General features: G+C 35.5%; 3 protein-coding genes across 3 annotated transcripts; 1 reads left to right on the forward strand and 2 right to left on the reverse strand.

Annotated features, from left to right (window-relative positions):
* Window positions 1-100: 100 nt before the first annotated feature.
* Tsp_06988 (DNA-directed RNA polymerases I and III subunit RPAC1) lies at window positions 101-1488 on the reverse strand. The gene is made up of 7 exons (XM_003380793.1): window positions 1444-1488; window positions 1367-1420; window positions 1061-1304; window positions 919-993; window positions 636-818; window positions 445-567; window positions 101-210 (listed from the first exon to the last, which is right to left on the reverse strand). Exons 1-7 carry the CDS (start codon window positions 1486-1488, stop codon window positions 101-103), a joined length of 834 nt encoding a protein of 277 aa, XP_003380841.1.
* A 360-nt stretch (window positions 1489-1848) lies between these two features.
* Window positions 1849-8197, forward strand: Tsp_06989 (sugar phosphate exchanger 3). Its single transcript, XM_003380794.1, is given in 21 exon segments — window positions 1849-1913; window positions 2258-2366; window positions 2435-2527; window positions 2806-2844; window positions 2913-2996; window positions 3122-3343; window positions 3431-3673; window positions 3739-3906; window positions 3973-4048; window positions 4108-4373; window positions 4506-4545; window positions 4881-4994; window positions 5195-5250; window positions 5325-5386; window positions 5482-6043; window positions 6354-6390; window positions 6435-6513; window positions 6529-7273; window positions 7296-7530; window positions 7569-7856; window positions 7965-8197. 21 exon segments carry the CDS (start codon window positions 1849-1851, stop codon window positions 8195-8197), a joined length of 3816 nt encoding a protein of 1271 aa, XP_003380842.1.
* Window positions 8198-19574: 11377 nt separating this feature from the next.
* On the reverse strand, window positions 19575-20802 carry Tsp_06990 (conserved hypothetical protein). Its single transcript, XM_003380795.1, has 2 exons — window positions 20788-20802; window positions 19575-19727 (listed from the first exon to the last, which is right to left on the reverse strand). Exons 1-2 carry the CDS (start codon window positions 20800-20802, stop codon window positions 19575-19577), a joined length of 168 nt encoding a protein of 55 aa, XP_003380843.1.
* Between the last annotated feature and the right edge of the window lie 897 nt (window positions 20803-21699).

Consider the following 21699-nt stretch of genomic DNA (forward strand, 5'->3'; position numbering starts at 1 on the left):
TTACGGTGACCTAGTTTATTGGATAAAATGGAGATTTGAAAAAAAGAATTTTCATTTTATTCAAAACTTGTATTTGATTACATTATTTCAAAAACAATTATCATGATGCATCCAATTCTTCTAACAATCTGTTGCATTTGTTTATCATTATGTTAATTGCTTCAACAATTAATTCTTCAACCGCGTATTGGCCAACAGATTCCACATTAACTAAATAAATAATTTTAAAAATCAAGTAATATTCGATAATATATTGAAATTATATACTAACAAATAATGTGATGTAAATTTTGACTAAGCTGAATGGAATCTGCCAACTGAGGATACTGAAAAAAATTTCGACTGCACATTTCAGCTCTTGGGTTTGAAACTACTGCTTTCTTCGATCCTAGTCAAATAATTAAATGTTCAAAGAATAACAGTTCCAATGAAAACTCTGCATACCATCTTCGCATTTGATCAAACAAACCACATCTTTGGAAAATACAGACTGTACTAATTTTGCTTCTTCGTCATAAAAGTCACGCAGAAATTTCAATTCTGGTAAGAACCGATATGAAGCTGTAGCTGAAAAAAAACGATAAAAGAAACAATAATTTCATGGAATAGCAGTAAAAGTTTGTCGTAAAAATTACCAACAGGTGAAAATTTTGCATGATCTCTGCCGATTCCTTTTGTGCAGTGACATACGCACTCAATCTCTTGTCCACTCTTTAAAATGGCAAGCAATATGTCGGGATGTACAACTTTTGGAGGACAATTCTTGAACTTCTCTTCTTGTCCATCAATCGGTTTCCATTCCAAAGCGCTGCTACACACTAATAGTTTTTTAAATGTTAAAATATGCTGCATTTGCAAAATTTTGTAATTCTATATTTTGCACCGTGGTGAAAATAAAACTTCGCTATACACGAATACCTCGTTCATTTTCAATTTCATCCACATTACTTTTAACTTTCAATTCAAAAATTAGAGTGTCTTCTGCTTTAGGTTCTGAATTATCTGGCAAAAAAATTAATTTTTATTTGACATAATTTACATCAACTCGATTATTGCTTACCATCATCAGTACGATACTGAAATTGTCTAGGATCGGCTTTAATGGGCAACAATCCCAAACGATGAGCGAAAACTTCATCAGCTATTACACCGGTATTCTGGAACATATGGACCTTTTCAATTGCCATTGTCGGAACTTCTGCGAGAAGAATTCTTCGAATCGCATTGACAAATGGTGCGTCGACGTTCACAAAGTCAAGTTGCATTTCCATATCGATAATGTTCATTACTTTAACTTTCATATGCTATAACACATTCAGTAGATTTAAATAAACACTCGGAAACAAAAATCAATCCAAATATTTACTTTAGCATATTTTTCAACATCCCAGTTGATATCATTGATAGTAATAGAATACGTCTAAATAAAAACATTTTAAATACATTGATTAGAAGAGCTATCCTCTCAATTTTGTTATCCGCTTTCATTTTCATTGTTTCTCTGTTGAATCCAATCAACTTACATTTTCTATGTGATTTTTCTTTAAATAAACTCTATTGTCAGTCGCAGACATGCCTGATAATCTGAAAATAGAAAAGGTATAGCAAGTATAACAAAAATAGCTAATTTCTGTTACTTTTATAAATATACAACGAACACAGCAAGTATGGCAAATAATTGTAATTTCACTTTATTTGTATCTGTACATCCATATCATCTGTACAGTACAACTGTCACCTACTTTTTACAAAAATTATACTGTACCTTGCTCAAAAAATTTCTTGACAACTGTCTTAATGACGGTATGCATTAAGTAGCTGCAAAGTCTTGTCTTCACGTTGAATTATATGGGGCAGTTTTGTCAATCTTGTACAGTTTATCATGTTCTTACATTTCTACTAACATTTTTCAGGTAATTATTTTTATTGCTATTTTATTATTTGTGGTCGATATTATTAAACGTAAAATAATTGTTTTAGGCTATGATATATAATGAAATTTATTTTTTATTGCAGAGAATCTTTCATAAATAATTTTTTAACATTATATCTTAATGAACATATCTTAATGTACATTTATATATATTTTTTTAATGTAAATTTTTATTTTCATACGTTTTGTAAACGTCTGTAAAATGTGACAGTAAAATTTAGTGCCTTGTAATGAATAGCTAATAGCATTTTATATTTATTTATAATGTAAATAATATTGTGTGTATTGTATTAAACTCTCTTTTGTATATTTTCTGTTAATTAGCTATACACTGCTACATGCGTCACGGAAAACGTTTAGCAATGTTAAATCAACGATGGTCGCTGTATGGACAGCGCAAAACAAATCACTACCAATTGTTTTTGATGGAGAAGTATAAATTTACAATGAAAAAATTTTTTCATTTTAATATTAATATAATTTTTTCTGCATTATTGTTAGGAATGGAGTGGACATGAAATTTTTGAAACTTCGTATGCTGCCGAAAATTTTTTGGGTGTTCTCGACGCGATTTTTATGTTTTGTTATGCTACAGTAAGTATTATAGTTTACGAAAGGACATGTAAATTATATTGTTTATAAACTATTTTTATTTGAATGATTTACGGGCAATTGTAAAATAGTGGCAACTCCTTTCCTATAATATCACTTTAAGTATAAATAGAAATCATTTTATAAGAGTTTTAATTTCAGTTTTGAAACAGTGCGTAATTTATTAATTGAATTGAGATTAGCGATTGCAAATAGCATAACATTAAGTATTTTATAAAGTATCCGATATAGTAAAATATTTTTATTGTATTTTTTTAAAGGTAGATTTACAAAAACAGAAGCAATTATGTTTTATAAGAGTTTTTTTTGATAGAAAAAAATTTTTTTACTGAAAGTTCTTGTTTGTTTTGTAATGAAAATGTTTCAGGGTTTGTTTATAAATGGCATCCTAGGTGATCGATTTGATCCTCGCTTAGTGTTGGCATTTGGAATGTGGGGTAGTGCTATTACGGTAGGTTTTAGGGTGAAATTTTTTTTATTGTTCAGCTCAATTTTGAATCTTCTTTGAAATGCCTTTTTTTTCCTAAATAAATACTCAAATATATATATATATATATAATGCTTTTTTCTATTAAGAATTTCTTGTTTGGCACTCTGACTGAATGGCTTCAGTTTTATTCCATTCCATTTTACGTGATAATTTGGATTGTCAACGGTTTTGTGCAGTCGGCTGGTTGGCCGGCTGAAGTATGCATAATGGCCAATTGGTTTGGAAGAGGTGGACGTGGTTTGATTCTGGGTTTGTGGTCCGCTTGCGCTTCTATAGGCAATATTGTTGGTGCAGAGTTGGCAGCTTTGGTTTTGCCTTATGGCTACGAGGCATTAATAATAAATATTTTAAAGCAAAAATTCATTACTGGTTGAAATAAAGTTTTTTTTCTTTAGTATACATTTCTGGTTAATGCCACACTTTTGTTTTGTGGTGGTTTCGTGATATTTTTTGGTTTGGCTTCCAAACCGTCGCAACTTTGCTTACCTGAACCGACCGAAGAGGAGGAAAATGTTGCTGATGATGCTTCCAGCACGACCACAGACGAGGAACAAGATCTGCTTGGTTCAGTAACTGATGTAAAGAAATGCAATCAACAGAAGTCGATTCCTTTTTTCAAAGCCGTTTTATTGCCCGGCGTAATTTCTGTAAGCATGAAATTATTCTTTTAATGCAAATTATGTTGAAATTTTTTTTCTTTCAGTATTCAATTGCGTATGCGTGTTTGAAATTGGTGAATTATTCAATATTTTTTTGGTTACCGTATTATTTGACGAATAATTTCGGTTGGCCTGAACACGTCGCAGATCACATTTCTACTTGGTTTGATTGGGGTGGTATTTTTGGTGGAATTGTTGGCGGTTTAATTTCGGTAATTTTTTTTGGTTAAAACAGTCAAATGAGAAAAAAATAATGTTATATAATTTCAAATATGTAGGATTTAATTGGAAAAAGAACTCCAGTTATTTGCGCGCAACTTGTTTTGGCAACAGTAGCTCTTTTCGCTTATACAAGTGAGCTTTTGTTTGTTTTATTTAAATTGTACATTATGTTTTCAGTGTTGATTTTTAAGAATCTCCAAATGATATGATTATCAACGCATTGTTGATGGGTGTGGCAGGATTTTTTTGCAGCGGACCGGGAAATTTGATTTCCGCAGCAGTCAGTGCTGATCTCGGCCGTCAGAAAGAAGTTGCCAACAATGCTCAAGCAATGTCGACAGTTACTGGCATCGTCGACGGTACAGGGAGTGTCGGTGCCGCTATTGGTCAGCTGGCTATACCGCATTTGCAAGCGAACCTCGGATGGAATTCCGTTTTCTACTTGTTTATTTGTATGGTAAACAGTTGAGATTGTTTTTTTTTTGTTTCAAAAAATCAAATTATTTATTATTCCATTTGCAAATATTGTTTGCGGTTAGTTGGTTAGTTATAATAATAATTATTATTATACGACGATTTTGATCTGAAGATTTCGTGTAAAGATCAGTGGAGGAGAATTTTCAAATTCGGTAACGAATTAATTGCTTTTAAACAACGCCACTACTACCGCTTGGTGGTTAATTTCATTTTTGGATCCAAGTTTGGCATTGATTTTTGTCTCGCATGCCTCTAGTAGTTTTCAATTTACGCTTCAGTCGAATCACGATTAAATGCGCGGTGCTTAAGTTGACTTTATCATTGCTACAAGCGGCAGTTTTCCATTTCATCCTCCTCTTTTTCATTGCATGAATAACTTTTCAAATGATACTTTGAATTATTTTTTCTTAAAATTCACTCGATATATATATACATATAAACATGTATATTTGTGTATAAATGTGTATTCTTTTTTTTGTTCTTAAAGTTTACGTCTGTGTTGATATTTGGTTTATAGTTAGCTTAAATTGTTTTGGGTGGCGTGAAGCATGTGGCCACGGTGCCGTTATGTTGGAAAAAAGTAGGCAGTTTGCTTTGGCTAGTATCATTTTTATTTAGTTTCAGCGTAATATGACCAAACCAATGTTTTTTCATTTCCATTGAAATTTCCAACACGTCTGCTTGTGTTTGTGTGTGTGCATGTTTATTTATTTGTGTGAATGATTTGTTTTTTTGTTTATTGTTGTTAATGTTATTATTATTGTCCTTGTTTAAAATTTTTAAATTCTTTTTTTTTTCTAGACGGCTGTGACGGTGCTCTGCTTGTTGCAGCTTTGTATCAAAGAATGCCGTCAGATGTTTTTAGCAAGAAAATATCGACGATTGGAAATTGTTGCTGAAGCTGAAAACGCTTGAATAATAATAATAATAGAATAGTGAATCTCCAAAATCACTGCTGGCTGGTTCATGTGAATTTATTTATTGTATCATCTCGTTTTTTTCTGTCCCCATGTCCATTTGATTGGGGGATTTTTATTTCCATTAATTTTCCCAATCGATCCACTTCGACTGGTTGTACATATATTCAGGGATGATGATTTGTCAGCGCATGATTTGCATTTTCAAAGCAATAACGTACGTCTGTTTGTCTTGAACAACGAACGACAAACAAAATCAACAGTTTCACTTTCAACGGTGGTGTTGGTGATGATGATGATGATGATGAAAGCAGCGGTTGGAATTTGGTCGATTTTGTTGCCGGTACTTTTTCGGCTTCTTGTCGGCCACTGTCCACCTCCAATTTTGGTCAAACCATGCGTCTGCACTTCTGACCAAAGTTGGAACAAACCTGTGGACAATTTTGGACAACCTCTTCCATCGGTAGTCAACGTCACATGCCAGCATGGGAAATCTTGGTCTAGACTGCGCGACGCTCTCAGGCCGTTTCGAGGCGGTCGCTACATTCTGCACACGCTCCATTTGGAAAAAGTCCACGACGCGACCACGAATGGTCGAGCCGGTGGTGCCCGGGGACTTTTCCGCAATTTGCATATTGGCGAACTTCTGCTCCACGATTGTCGTTTGGACCGCTGGCGGCGGGACGTGTTCATCAACACTACCGTCTACGCGATCAGTATCGTCAGTTCGAAGGTTTGTTTTCTGTTCATTTTTGAACTTTTTTTTAATATTCAATATCTATACAAGTATTATTATTATTTTATTTCAAAATGCTGTTGCTCTTTTTGACATTTTCAATGTTGCAATGTTGGGCAAAATGATTTTCATCAAGTTCAAATTCAAACCTCTACCAAGCAGACAGAATGCTATATTTATCGTCGTCGTATTGTGTAGTTTAATTGAAAATTGAACATGCAACAATTGGCAGCTGTTTTTTTTTCTTTCATTCCGTTTAACATTTTCAGTTTAATTGAATTTTTTGAATTTATTCACTTTTTTTCAGGCAATAACAACACCTCTGCATGATGGGGATTGTATTGGTTTTTCTTGTTGGTTTTAATAAATTAATTTTTCATTTTTTTAGTTGAAGAAAATTTCGAATCGAATATTCAGCCGACTTGTAAATTTACAAGAAGCATCGTTCGCTTACAATCAGCTTTCCAGTTTGGGTAGTAGAGGTCTTCGTTTGGGCTCTGGAGAATTGATGCTGCTCGACTTGCAGCACAATCAGCTGAGCGGCGTTCCCAGACGTGCGCTGTTGGGCGTGGGAAAGTTGGAAATTCTCGTGCTCAGTTACAACAAAATTCACGCGCTTTTCAAAGAAGATTTCGAAAATTTGCCCAACCTGCTCGCTGTGGAGTTGAGCCACAATCCGATAATTCGCGTGGCGCCGGACACGTTCGTCCCGTTGCGGGCGCTCAAGCACGTCGGCTTGGCCGGTATTGGTTGTTCGGATTTGTCCGCGGCGTTGCGGTACGTCTTGGAACGGCTCGTCTCGTTGGACATCAGCAGCACGTCGTCCATCGAATTGCCCTTCCTGGTCAGCGTTGGCAACGCATCTTTGGAAGCGTTGGTGGCCCAGGTGAAAAGCGACCTGTCCGCCTCGGATTTGGCCAGCTTGACCAAGCTGGTCGACTTGGACATCCGAGGCAGCCGGCATTTCAAACTTCGTCACTTGTCGGGCACGCCTTCGCTGAGCACCGTCCAACGACTGGATGTTTCAGAGACGGCACTGACCCCGCTGACCACGCTGGCCATGTTCCCCAATGCCAAGACGGTGTTCATGAATCACAATCCGACGACAGTTTTGTCGAATCGATTTGTAAAAACCAACAGCCAGATCCGGGTTCTGCACATGCGACACTGTCAAATCAGGCAAATATCCGCTCACGCTTTCCGTCCTCTCAGGGACACGTTGGACGAGTTGAATTTGAGCCACAACAAGCTGCGCTGGCTGAACTGGCGGGCTCTGTTGCCGTTGACCGCCCTGCGACTGGTCGACTTGTCGTACAATGAATTTCGCGACCGGTCCTACTACATCCGTGGTCGACGGTCTCACCGTCTGGCTTTTCCCCTCGACCGGCGCATTCTGCCCGCCAGTGTCGAAGAGCTGTCGTTGGCCGGCAACGGTTTGCACAGGGTGCCGGTCCGTTGCACGGGCCGTCTGCCCGAACTGAGGCGTCTGAACTTGGCCGGAAATGAAATCGCCAGCGTCCAGTTGCAATTCTATTCCAATGCGAAATTGACCGAACTCAATTTGAACAACAACCGCATTTCTCGGCTTCATCCGAAAGCGTTCGCCGCTCTCAACAATCTCCGGCACTTGAATCTCGGCTGGAATCCGCTTCTCACCATAGGGGCGGTGGAATTTCCCGCCCAGTTGCGCTATTTGGGCTTGACCCACGCCCGGCTCAAGCGAATCGACAACGTCTACTTGGCGTCGTTGAAACACCTCCACCACTTGGACCTGAGCTTCAACGGTCTGAAAACGATCCACGCCAGCGCGGTCGGTACGTCCTCTTTGCCCGGGTCGATTGTCTACTTGGATCTCGAAGGTGAGGTGCCGGTTGTTTGCAGTGTTGAAATTTGCATAATTTGCTATTCTCCAATCCAGGTAATCCGTTGGATTGTTCTTGCAAACTGTTGGACTTTGTCGACTGGCTCACTGTGAACGCGGTGACGTTGAGCACGTCGGGTACGATCTGCTACACGCCCAAATCGTTGCGCTATTTGCATCCGTTGAGAGATCTGTGCTGGTCGTCTTGTCAAACTGACAACGGCACCTCTTCGACGGGTGGAGATAATTTCCGCAATCGAGATTCGCTGCACTTTTGCAAACCGATATAACTAACTGATTCTTGTGAAAAATTCGTCGTTCAGAAATAGTGGACTGGATCGATTGTTTAAAGTATTCCATTTTTATTAAAACTTGCTTTTTTTTAAAAAAAAATTAATTATACTCTTTGATCAGTTGTCCACTTGTTTTATACAATATCAATATGAACAAGTTTCAAATTATTCCGTTTTTGCGAGAATTTTTGAAACTATTCGAACAATTGAAGCTATTTATAATTTTTCTTTAAAAAAAACTTTGCCACACACATGCATACACACGTTATTCATTTATTGATTCTGTTTTTTTTTTTGAAATCTCACAGAATTTTAAAGTTTAGCTGTAATAAACAAATGAAGAAGCAAGCGTTTGACGAATATAATGCTTGATTTGTGGCAAAATTCTGTGGACAGACACAATATTGCATGCGAAATTATTGTTTCCATTTTATTCGATCAGGTTAGTTGGTTTTGATTTATTTATTTGTTGATATTCAATTTTTTTCTATGCATAATTTATTGTAGTTGAAAATGTGAATTTTAATTAAGTCAAGTAACTGTTAATGTGTTGTAGTTTAAATGCAAAGAAGTTTTACTTTTTTACTTCAATGTGTGCAATTTGTATTCTCATGGAAATACAGTAGTATTGAATGATGTTCAAGATATTAAGACAATTTTCTTCTCTTTCGCTGTCCTAGAACTGGTGTAATGTATTCATTTATTTGAAATCAATTTTATGCGCGTAATATATTTACATGTGTTCACGTGTGGTTGAAATTGTAAAAAAAATTGGATGATTTATTTTAACAAATATCAATTTTGCATAATTTTGAGCAGATTGCTTTTGGCAAATTATTTTTTAAAGTTGAAGAATGAATTTTTCAAGGTTGATTTGAATAGGGTAATTTTATCAGTCTGATGTTATTTAAAAGAAAAAAAGCACTGAATTCAATTAATGAAACGTTTTCACAAATAATCAATCGAATTTTGTTGTGGGGAGAAAATTGGAAATTTTATTGTATTTTTCTTTTTCAACGATCATATTTCATGGACATTTTGGATGTTCAATGAAGATTTTCTTATTTATTTCATATTCACCAATAATAAAAGAGATGAATGTGAATGATCAGAAAAATAGCATTTTGTAAATAAATGGACAGTGAATCAATTGATCGTTGTCGAATTGAAGTGGTCAAATTTTGCAAAATATTATGGTATACAAATACAATTGAGTTCTGGAATGCCAAGAACATCTTTGCTCGATTTCTCACGCGTTTCGGCCAACGTCGCCTCTGGCCGGCCCGATCAATGTGCCTAATTCAATTGGCTTCTAATTCGACCAATTTGTGCTTTTGCGTTCAAGCTTAATGGAGACGTCGTTTTCTGCTCTTTTGGCACTTCAGCTTTCTCGACATTCACCCAACGATGGAACTCGATTTGTCTAATATTGCAAAATGATTCACCAGAAACCGAATGTGAGTCGCATTGTTACATTAAGCAACTTTGTCAATTTCCATCATTGGCAACTGAATTTTTTCTGTATTGGTTCATTTTTCAAATGATTTTTTAAACTGATCGTTTACTTTGGTGTAGGTTTTCTTTTTGATAAGCTGTAATTTTGCTGCAATTACAGGTAATATTTTCTTGTCAAACAAACAACCCATTACTAGATATATATATATTTATATGTATGTACATTTTTGATAGCTAATTGTTGTTATTGTTGTTGTTTCTTCTTTTTTATTATTATTAATAAGAAAAAAAGTGGGTATTTTTTTTCTCCCTTTCAACGTGACACGTTGAAATTGAATTATAATCGAACGGCTATTTTTAAAATTTCAAATTGAATGAATGCTTTGAACGTCAGCTTTGAATTCTCAGTCGGTCAATGATTTTCGAGGGATCAAGAGTGGTGGATTTTTGACACACGCCTTGATCAGATCCTCGCACATCTCGGCCAGCAGCGAACAACTCCAATTCTCCGCAGAGTTGCGGTGGTAGTGGTCGGTTGGTCGGTTGGTCGGCGGTCCCGGGGCGGCGCCATTTCGTTTCAACATTCCCAACCTGGACATTTTTTCATTGAAAATTATTCATTGTCGAGAACTTTCAACGACAACTCGACATAATCGTTCGGCGAATCATGTAATTTTTCGAAAATTCACAACAAATTCTTCATTATTCAATAAACAACGGATGACTTGATATGCGTGTATGTTTTATAATTTTTCCAATTCACACACGCACACACATACACCTTGGGCAATTTTCATCTGGTGAGTAGAGGATGTTGGATGTGAATACAAAAGGGCGTTCCCATTCACTTTGTCAACTTTACCTTTTATTTTTCACTTGCTTTCTCACTCTCTGATCCACTAATAGCATTTCAATTTATCATCATAATTTTGTTGACAATTAATTCAATGGAACAATTAACATATTCTTCAATGAAATTTTCAATGTTCAGAGAGCAATGTTGGAAAATTTTTTTTTGTTGTTCGAGTTCAAATGAATTTCGCTTATCTGTTTTCACAATTTTCAACTCGTCAACTGGTCGGACATGGACGGGCAAATGGAGCATTCTTGTCCGGGATGAAATTTCAGAAACAGGAGGAGTGTGTCTGCCTGCCTGCCTGTCGACGTATGCGAAGCTCGAAGACGCACACATACGTACGTGTTCGAGTTGAATTTACTTCTCCGGCCGACCAGGTGAAGAAGCCATCTTGCGAGCTTTCGTAAAGCATCCATTGTTGTTGCTGTTGTCAGTTGGCTTGGCACCGTTGGCAGGCATTTCATTTGCATTTTCTTTTTTCTCTTCATCCAAATACTTCTATATATTTTATATGAATCGTCGATGGTTTCAAATGTACAACTTCTTTTTGTACATGTTGTGCGTCGTTAGTTAATTGTTAATTATTGTGCATATTTATTTGCATAACTGAAAAAAGCAAAAGGCAAAGTTTGTGTGCAGTTGGTGATGTATCTGTCCTCAGTGGTGCTTGCCGTTGTCGTCTGTTGTTGTTGTTGTTGTTGTTGTTGTGTGCTCTTGTCAATGATTCGTGTTGAGCTGACGTTCCGCAGCTGGGTCGTTCGTGTCATGCTTGTCAATGTGTTGTGTCAAAAACTGGACGTTCAACTGTCACTAGCTGCCATTTTAGACGAGCAATGATGCGTCTGTCAACGGAAGATCGATTTCGACGTTGCGGGATGGCATGCAAATCAGCTTGACTGGGGTTCGATCCTCTTGCCTTCAAGTCGCTTTTTTCACCAATTGATGATCTAAGTATCCTTTCTTCGGTCGGCTTTGAAGCTCAGAATATGAATTTTTTGTTACAGTACTTCCATCTAATGGATACTTGTTCAAGAACGAGAGCAATTGAACGAAATTATGTTCATTTCAGAATAATGCATATACATGATCTGTGTGTGTATTGTTTAATAATTTGTATGCTGCAATTAATTTTCGTAATTTACTTCATAATCGTAAAGCATATTGATGTTGTTGTCGGTTGTTGAATTCGCGCGATGGTCACAGTTTGTCGAAAAATGATCAATTGCTTCTTCCAAATATACATGCGTACCCACATTGTATTATTTGATAATTATCTTTTTATTTCAGACTTTCCTTAACGAAATTGAATACATTGAAAATTTTACAAAACAACCTACTCGCAATTTGCTTATCGGTTCACAGCATTCAAATTGGTAAGTTGGTCATTTTTCTGTATTTTTCTTCTGTACCTTTTATCAACAGTAAGATTAGATGAAGGTTTTCACTTTTCGGCTAGTTGTTTTTTTGGTAAAATTGACGTGAAATATTTTTTCATAATTTGGCCAAAAATACAAACTCCGTTGACAAATTGGTTAGCAGTTATTGTGTTGAACTAGCTCTTTTGACGTGACAGCGATAATTTTGTTCAACACGATCATCTAATAAATATCCGGTTTAACAATACAACATTTATCACACATTTGACGTTCAACATGCGCTATCAGTATTTAAAAAAAGCAATTTTTTTTTGTTAAATTACTGTTACCAAATTTGCAGCAAACTGTATTAAAGTGTAAGATCAATATTGCAATATTTCACAAACAACAGCACTTTTTGTTACGTTACGTTTGATTTGCTTTTTTTGAAGCAGCTTTGTATGTTGGCTAAAATTTTGTTTGTTTGTTTGTTTTTATCAGCATTCAATTTAGTCTACTAGTGTTTGTTTAATTAATGGTCTTGTTGAGGTTGTGATGTTTGTTGTTTATCAAATTTGTCAACACTACATACATGATTGTGGTTTGGTCGGGGAAAAAGTACGAGCACTGCGCTAATTGATCGCGCGCAAGCATCATCTCGTCCCACGAATCTGTTGTTATTTTTATAAATATATAAATTTTTTTTCAATAATTAATGTTATCATTATTAATTTTTAATAACAAATTTTGTCGATGGGAATTTTTTTTTCAACATCAATTTATCCATTTGTCATGAGGACAGACGACAACGTGATAATGTTAATTTATATAAATAAATGATTGGAAGTGCTTTTTCAAATAGCATAAAACATTCTCGGTTGATATTATTGATGAATTGTTGTTGTGTCTATTCTTCTTTTTTGTTATTAGTGTCAATTATATTTGAATGTGAAATTTTCATCAGATGTGAGAAAAATGGAAAAAAGTATATATATATATATATATATCCTTTTTTTTTCCTCTCTGCTAGAAATGCTGAAATGCATATTATGCATCGAGGAAGAATTTGTGGTCAAATTGGCCAGCACTGTTGTATAAAAATATGTTTCTGGTCTTAATTATGATTTCCAAGCAGAGGAGAAGCTCGTCTTCATTTCGATCGTTATTCCATTGATTCAGCGTCTCGGTGAAAATTGATTAATTTTTTTCCACACGCATACACGAATATTAGGGCGATATTATTATGTATGCTTCACGACGTGTCAGGTATCCATTATTATTATTATTATTATTGTTATTGTTCGATAGCAATTTATTTTGCCTGCCTATTTCGTCGGTGTAGTGGTGTAGTGTTCGGTTGGAAAGCAAAAAATTGTCCTTTTTTATTCGAAAATTACCGTAAGTTTGAATTTGTGCAAAAACACTTTTTCCAATCTACAATTTATTATCATCATTCATCTTTGCCATCAAAAAAAATTTCCATTTTTTTCAAACTCTGTACAATTGTCGTGTGTATAAAGTGGGGGGGGGGGAAATAGTTCCATAGAAAAGAAAAAGAACTTTTCTAAATGAATTGTTTGAATTGCAACAGCAAACGAGCGTGGAACATTTTTTACCCAAACTATTTTTCATCTGCTCATTTATAAGATTTCGTTTTTATCTTCTTTTGCATATTTCAACTGATCAACAACGAAGAATTGTTAATAGATATGAATGAATTGGTTCGAGTTTTTTTTTTGATTTTGCTCATGAGCAAATTTAAAAATGCTGAGATTGAAGTGGACATTCATCTCAGTATAACTACAATGTATTGCAATGGAAAATGCAAATATTTCATTTGACCTGCACAAATTTGCATAATTGGAACGAAAACCGGAAGGGAGGGGACAGGATGAATTAATAATAATGTGAATGCATTTTATAATTTGTTGCGGAAAAATCGTGCGCGTTGAGCATACGAGGTTGTTTTTCGACGAGCTCAGCTCGTGTGGGCGTGGAGGAAGGATGATGATACTTATTGAATGGCAACACTGCACTGCACTGCACTGCACTGCACTGCAATGACATGCATTGGCATTGCACACAGCGAACAAATTTGAAAAGATTCATCTCTGAAAAGAATGGCAAATTCTCCTCCGTCTGGACATTTTTTATGGAATATCTGCTTTGAAATGGAATTCGCTCGTCCAACCACCTGGTTTAACCTTTCCACGTTTCTTCTTCGGCGTTGCCAAAAATTTTTCACATCCTTTCACATTTTATATAAGACTGCTTGCATGAAATTTCAGAACAGTCATTTGAAATGCTCAGCAAATTTTATTTTTATCACTTTGCGCATTGCTTTCCTCATCGAATAGATAAATTTAAATTTGAACAACAACAAATAAACAAAAGCAACACGTTGATGATGATATTTTGGAAAGATTTATTCATTTTATTTTATTTTATTTTTTATGCTCTAAAACAATGCTGCAGTTGGTATGGAACAAGTGTGATCTTACGCCCTTGGGCCATTCGACGATGTCTGCGTGTTTGTTTCGTCAGAGTGTTTTTTCCCACAGCGGTGTGAAGTTGTAAATTAATTGCCCATCCTACATTATTATTATTATCATTTATTATTATCACTATCATTCAGCTAATAGATTGATGATTTGTCATTGTTCATTGAACACGGTGCAATTTCAACCGGGGTCTCGTGGTGGTGGTGGTGGCGGTGGTTATGGCACCTACAACCAACGGATGGGCTAATCACTTTAACTTTCCATTTATAGTCGTGATGATTTGGAAAAGTTTGACATCAGCTTGACATCTGGACGTTGTGCAGCTGTGAGTAGGCTTCAAAAGTTATTATCATTATCATTATTAGCGAATTTGAGGAATTGAAAAATTTTTTTTTGACGGTCGAATTTTTGAATTTGGAATTTTCCAAAAATTTTTCAACCGACTGACGACTGAGGGACAAACATATGTTGGAGGTGACGCCTGCTGTTGTTGGCTAAACTCTGCTTGTTCATTTCTTATTCATTTCTAATTGTCCTTCTCTTTTGTTTTTTCAAAATTCTCCTTGTCTCCTCGTTGAACTCTTCAACTTGTAAAGTACAATCTTCATCTGTTTTTACTGATGTTTGCACTTTTCAAAATTTCACATTTATCCACAAAGGTACAAAAACAACACCAGCAGCATGTTTATATTGTTTGTTATACTTTTGTCACTTATTTTGTTTTGAGCAAATCTCATTTGCTTCGCTTCATCAATGATCAGACATGCCAGAGGATCATTTTATCAAACTGGAGAAGAGTTGGCTAGAGTTTAATGTTCAACATATATCAATGATAAGAGATATTCTTGTTTGTTTTGATTTTGGTTTTGGTAATTATTTATTATTCTTTTGCATTTTATTTCATTTCAAATGCAAATTATGCAGAATATGCTATTTGTATTTGTTGTTTGCACAGCTAGTGAGAATAACGGCTGCTATTGAGTGCAGAAAAAGAAAATCAATTTCTTCACCTTCTCACCTCTCATGTTCTCTGTGATTTGTCTGCGTGTTTGCGTGTATGTTGTAAGAACAAATTGGACAATTTTATGACCAATTTTTAATCTTTTTACTTCTTCTGTCATTTTTTAAAAAAATAATAAATTCTGATGTAGTCATCATCGAGCTGATGCACTGTGGAGACACACCCTGTTTACTTTGGCGTGAAATTATCAAATGTGAAAGTTTAGTTATTCGACAATTATAAAATGCCAATATTTGAGCTATAAAGTTCAGCATTCAGTTTTGTTTACTACCAACATTCGGCTAACATTTTTTATGATTCAAATTTTTTGCCACACTTCAATGAATGCATTATTGTTATTTAATTATGAACGAATTCTCTGTATATATATATACATTTGCATCAGTCAGCAAACAAATTTGCTACCTATAACTGCAATTTCTAAAGCTTTTTGTTGAATAAAAAGTAGCGTGTTTTTTTTCTTTCTTCAATTTCTTCAGAAATTTATTTTTAAAAATTTACTGTATTTTCATTGTTGCATTTTCATAACATTCAATTGTATTTCTTCACGTTGACGCACGCAGCTGAACCATCTTGTGCAATTGAATAGTCGGTTAGTTAGTTGTTGGTCCAATTTGAATGATCACAATGCAGTAGCTTTTCGTTTCAATATCCACCTTTTCTTAACTTTTCGATTTTGCTATGCAACAAGGTAAATTTGTATAATTTTCCGAAAATTGCCCAATTCAATTGAAATGATTTCTAGCAAAACTGATAAAGAATGTTAAGTTGTGCGCTAAATTATTTGACGGGATGTTCGCAAGCGGGGGGGAGCATTTGGTGAAAATTGATTTTCTTTTTTCCACAATAAGCAAACCAACTAACTAACTACTTACTGCTCAGAGTGATGAGGTTGATATATGGTGGAGTTTTTCTTTGACCCTCACTTTTCCCTGTGCTCGTGTTCAACAAAACCGACGATATCCACCGTTTGATATATATGTATTTTTTTTCCTTCTCTCTCTCTCTCTTTATTCAATTGAAATTTAGACATTTTTCATTCATTTATGCAAATGTTTGAAAATTTTGTTTCCATTTGACGAATATGTTCGTGAAATTTCAATTAATAGCTAACTGTTGTATTGAATTTGAATTGTAATTATGCACTGAGTAGTAATATTTCCATTTTTTTTCAACAATGTGAAAGGATTGTTTTTCTTCGTTTTATCAATTCATTTTCATAATCTGCATGCAAAGTTGCAGTAATTTAATACAGATCGAAAGAAAAAAGAATTTTATCGATCAACGGGGAATAATTGGCCAGAGTTGAGAGAGGGAGAGAGTTGTACTTTCTGTGCTTTCAATGTGTAGATCAATTTTGACATTTGAAAACAATTTTCTCCATTTATGATTCATTTCCATGGACAAAATTCAATTTTAACGTGTTTCTTTTTTTTTCTGCGCATCCCAATTAAGCACAGATGGGTTGGCATATAAATTTAGTTATCACTTTCAAGTGTAAGTAAATGCAAGGGCAAAGGAAAAAAAACGTCAAGCGTTGACAACCCTGCCTTGCCTTGCCTAAAAATGAATGAATGAATGGATGGATGAAGTCATAGCGTGTTTGTTGTTAATTGACATTTGTCCTTTTACCAATTGAAATGGTGATTTGAATGGAATGGATTTCGTTTGACGATGGTTTGACTTATAATTATAATAATAACATGCAGTGCTAATTGATAGTTAGTTACTGTTGGCCCTGGTGGAATGGTAGGTATTTCTTTTTTCTGAACGACAACTTACACAATTTCGACAAAACGTCGCACAACAGAGAGCACACAAGTGGGCGTGGTGGTGATGATGATGATGATGATCATTTTTGCAGTTGACTAGGTTGAAAATTGCCGACAGGTGCTGACGCTTGGGGGGAGAAATATTTGAAATTCAACAGTTTTAAACAACAATTTGGCACAGATTTTTAAGGATCTCTTTCTCTTATTCTCTGTCTCTTCTTTTGTCGGTTGCTTGCTTGATCAGCATCGTGAAATGTATAAAACACCCAGCTACTCAATAGCTAATGCTACTGCTGTTTATTCTGTTGATCTCATTCCACTCAGATGGTGTGTGTTGAAATGTTGTTTGTTGTATTTTTTGCTAATTTTCAATCGACTATCTATTTTTAGCATTTTCTTGTCAAAAATAACGTTTCATTCATACAGCATTTTTCAAAATGTGTAAATGATTATTTGTTGATGCTGATTCAATTGTGACTTTTTGAAAAATTATCGGTATATCTGCAATCAATTTTTCTCCACCCTGTCACATCAATTATTCAATATTATGTTATCAATATATCCCCGTGAAAGGTGGAGAATGTTGATGTTAATTTTTTTTTCTTTTTCATTTTACTCTACAAATTTATCAATTTTCCAATTCAATACAACTTGAAAAATGTTCCATATAGTTGGGGATTTGCTTGTTGTTGTTTTTTTTTGTTCCTTTTTTATCAGCTTGACATCACTTTCATTGTCAATAGCTGTTGTCAAAAGTTGGCGACAGGATCACATTTTTCCATTTTAGCATTTTATCGCAAATGAACAATTAATTTGAGACCAGTTCAAAAATATTCCCCTGGTCTGGTTTGTTGAAGAACAAGAAGCAGTGCAAGATAATAACTTGTAATAATAATCACAATTATTACAAATTATTATTATTATAAACGCATATATACAACATACTTGTTGTTTCAGTGCATTCAGTGGTAATATTCGAGTGGGGTGAGCTTTGAGCTAATAAGGGGATGGGTGGTGGTGGTGCTAATTCGATCAGGACCGCCCTCTCGTTGCTCCTTCTATTATTGGTTAGTTGTCCGCTTTTTTACGCCTACGATCATGTTCTTCGTTCATTCAATCTATTTGTCAACGAGCCTAGCCGACAGCCGCAACAATTGATTTATGACTTCCTCTTGATGTTGCTGAAAGGAGATAGCTTAGCATCATGTACATGATGTCGAGAATGATGACTGCACCACCCCCTCCCACATGCGCAGTCAACGACATGATTTAGTTCTTTCTTTTTGTTTACTTTTAAATTATTTTTAATTTTACAATTTTTTTTGTTTCACATTCATTCACATTTTAACTTTTAGGTTAATTTTCTTTTCCAGTTTTATAATTTATCCAATGTTGAGAATATTTGTAATAATAATTATCCATCATCGATGAATAATGGTGAATATTAATTTTTAATTTCTATTAATTAATTAATTAATTCACTTATTGAATAGCAAGTTCAACTTTGCATGCTCCGGATGTTTCGCTTTCGGACGTGTAAATTGTAAATGTTGTACCTGAACATCAATATTGCACGAATGTATAATTTTAGCGGAATTTTGATTCTGTTTCGTCACGATTAGCTTTTTCTTTCCTTTTTCCATTAGGAAATTTTCAAATTGTTCATTTTAAAAATGATGCTCATCAAATGTTCAATTGGAAAATCCGGTTCGAAATTTTTTTTCAACTTATTACAGTCAATCAGTTTGCAATTTTGATCAGCATTCGTTCAGATGCTTACACGGAAATTCAAATTCTCTTGTACACATTTATTGTCGTCGTTCGGGCAAATTGGAGCTACTCGAGTAGGGTGGGGTGGGGGTTGGTGAGATTTTCAACCGCGCCTACATGAATAAATAGAGACTACTTGGTCCTCAGCGACATATGCGTGCGTTATTGCAACGACCAGTTTCGCACTGAATAAAATTTAGGTCCATGCAGCTGCTACTTTTTTTCCCCTGATATGTGTCAAAAAAATTTTGTCCATCTCATCCTGTGATCCAGTAAAATGTGCTTATTTGTTTACTTATTTACTGTTGGTATATTTTTGCTTTTTGTGACAGTTGTTGTTGTTGTGTGATGGAAAAAAGCGTGCTGATTGTTTTTGACAAGAAATTTTATTGCTTATTTTCATTCAGTTGGAAAGATTTGAATCTGTCACAGTTTTTCCACATCATCACTGCTGTTGATGTCAATCGACAGTGTCATTTTCCATTCTGAGAGCACATGGACAATTTTTCTGTAGTCGACTGCTGACTCACGACGCTGCTGACCACTTCAACAAATGGGCATTATTCATTTTTCCCAATCGAACTGTTCGACCTTCGTCTCGACGACCCTTACACTTTTGGGGCTTTTGCATTTTTCGCTTCAGGTTAAAGGGTCAGATGGAGTTGCTTCTTCTGAACTACTGCTGCTGCTGCTGCTGTCAAGGCACAAGGGTCAGATTGCGCTTGATTGTGATCATCATCATTCGTGTCCTGTGCTCTGTATCCAGCAAGAGCATTTCTTTCTTTATTTGTTAACGACTGAAGAAAATAATGTATAAATATTTATTTCACCAACGAGAGAACCAGAACACTTAATCAAATGTCGATGCGCGTCGTTGATTTGAAAATTTTCTCCACCAATTTACATCAATTGGACGTGTTTCGCTTTGCAATTTGTTTGCCATCAACCCTACTCCTCTCTACACAGCTAACTAGAAGTTGATATCATTTTTTTCATTTTTTTTGAATGACTGTGTTTTTCTTTTTACAAATATACCCGGGCAGAGTATATCTATATCTATGTATACATTCGATCGGTGTAGATGAAAAAACAGTTGATTTCTTTTTTTTTAAATCTGACAAAATTTTCAAGAGTTTTTTCATCATCATCATACAATTATAGCATATTATTATTATTATTATTGCTGTTGGTTTGATTTTTCATTTTACTTTTCTCTAATATTTCTATTTAAGAAAAAAAAAGCAATTTGCTCAATTCTGTGAACGTGTTGTGATTGAAGCAGGTGGTGATGCTATTGTCGAATGCCAAATTAGCAGCCACTCTTAGCCTTGGAACCGTCTGTTTGTCATTGCGCACATTTCTTTTTTTTCTATATATATGCATATTCTTTCAATCATGCTCAGATGCTTCATTTCGTATTAGTTTTTGGCATTGTCTAAAAATTCGTGTCGATCTACTCCCCCTCCCCCTTCCCTCTCACCTTCTAGTCGGGCAATTTTCGTTGTTTTTTCACACACTTACCTGCGAGCATGATTTTCTTATTCTTATTCTTATTATTATTATTACTGAATGCTTATTGCTTCTTTTAAACAGAATTTTCTACACTGCTCTTTCCAGTTTCTCCTCAATGTGAAAAGCAATACTGACAGGTAGAAGAGAAAAACATTGCAAGTTGAAAATTTGTCTACAACTGGTTTGCTGTGTGCTTTTGCAACCAACAGACAATGAATGCACTTGATCAGCTAAAGTGTACGGAAGGAGGGAGGGAGGGAGGGTTACTTTGGTAACAAGTTAAACTGAATGAATGTCTTTTGCATCATCATCATCATCATCATCAATACATTTATTTATACTTACAAAAAATACATGCATGGGTATGGTGATGGCTTTTCTTTTTGACTTGTATTGATAATATTTTTTTTTCTTTTGTTGATAATTTCAAATCAAAAATGAAGAAGATGTTCATTAACAGATGCGTTGCATTTCTCTGCACTCTTTTCCATAACTGCTGGCTAGCTAGCTGACTGACTGGTTGGTGGTTGGCTGGTTAGCAGCTTTAACGCGCCTGTTTGGCAAAATTTGCCGGCAAACTTGACGAGAACGTTTCAGCGCAGCTGCTGCTTCTTCTCCGTATATCTTCGGTCTTTTGGTTCGACCTTGCTCTTCTGGCCAGCAATTTATCCTCTTTTTCCATATACCGGCTCCATTGCCTGCCTGCCTGCTTGCTTGCTTGCTTGCTTGCTTGTCTGCTTCGCTTCCACCTTCTCTCCTTCACACCACGCATTTTGTGTTTTTTTTGGCCACTTTTTTGGCCTTTCCGATTCATTCATTCACTTGTAACTTTATTTTATATTCTAATCACTTTTGACTTGAATAATAATATTGTCATCATTTGTCATTTCATTCATCTTCTTCACGCTTGAAACAGTGTCGGCACTTTGGACGTTTGATGACCAACCAACGAACGTTGATGATGATGATAACGGTCCGATGCTATTTGGACACACGGGTGGGAACGTGGCCGAAATTATTGTCTTTTTTTCTGATCCACTGAACCCTCCTCCCTTCTTTTCATATTTTTTTTTCTTTCCAACGCACTTGGTCGTTGAGAATTTGCGTCGACCTCACGCCGGCTGCACTCCATTATTTATGCTTTTGTAAAATGTCTGTCAATCAGCCTACAACGGACAAGCCACCGGCTCTCTGCTGGCGTTCACAATTGACCATTCATTGTCCGGTCGTCGGGGCCGGTCGGACCGGTGGTCACCA

Source organism: Trichinella spiralis (assembly GCF_000181795.1).
Source record: "Trichinella spiralis strain ISS 195 chromosome Unknown Scfld2, whole genome shotgun sequence".
Taxonomy (NCBI): Eukaryota; Metazoa; Nematoda; class Enoplea; order Trichinellida; family Trichinellidae; genus Trichinella; species Trichinella spiralis.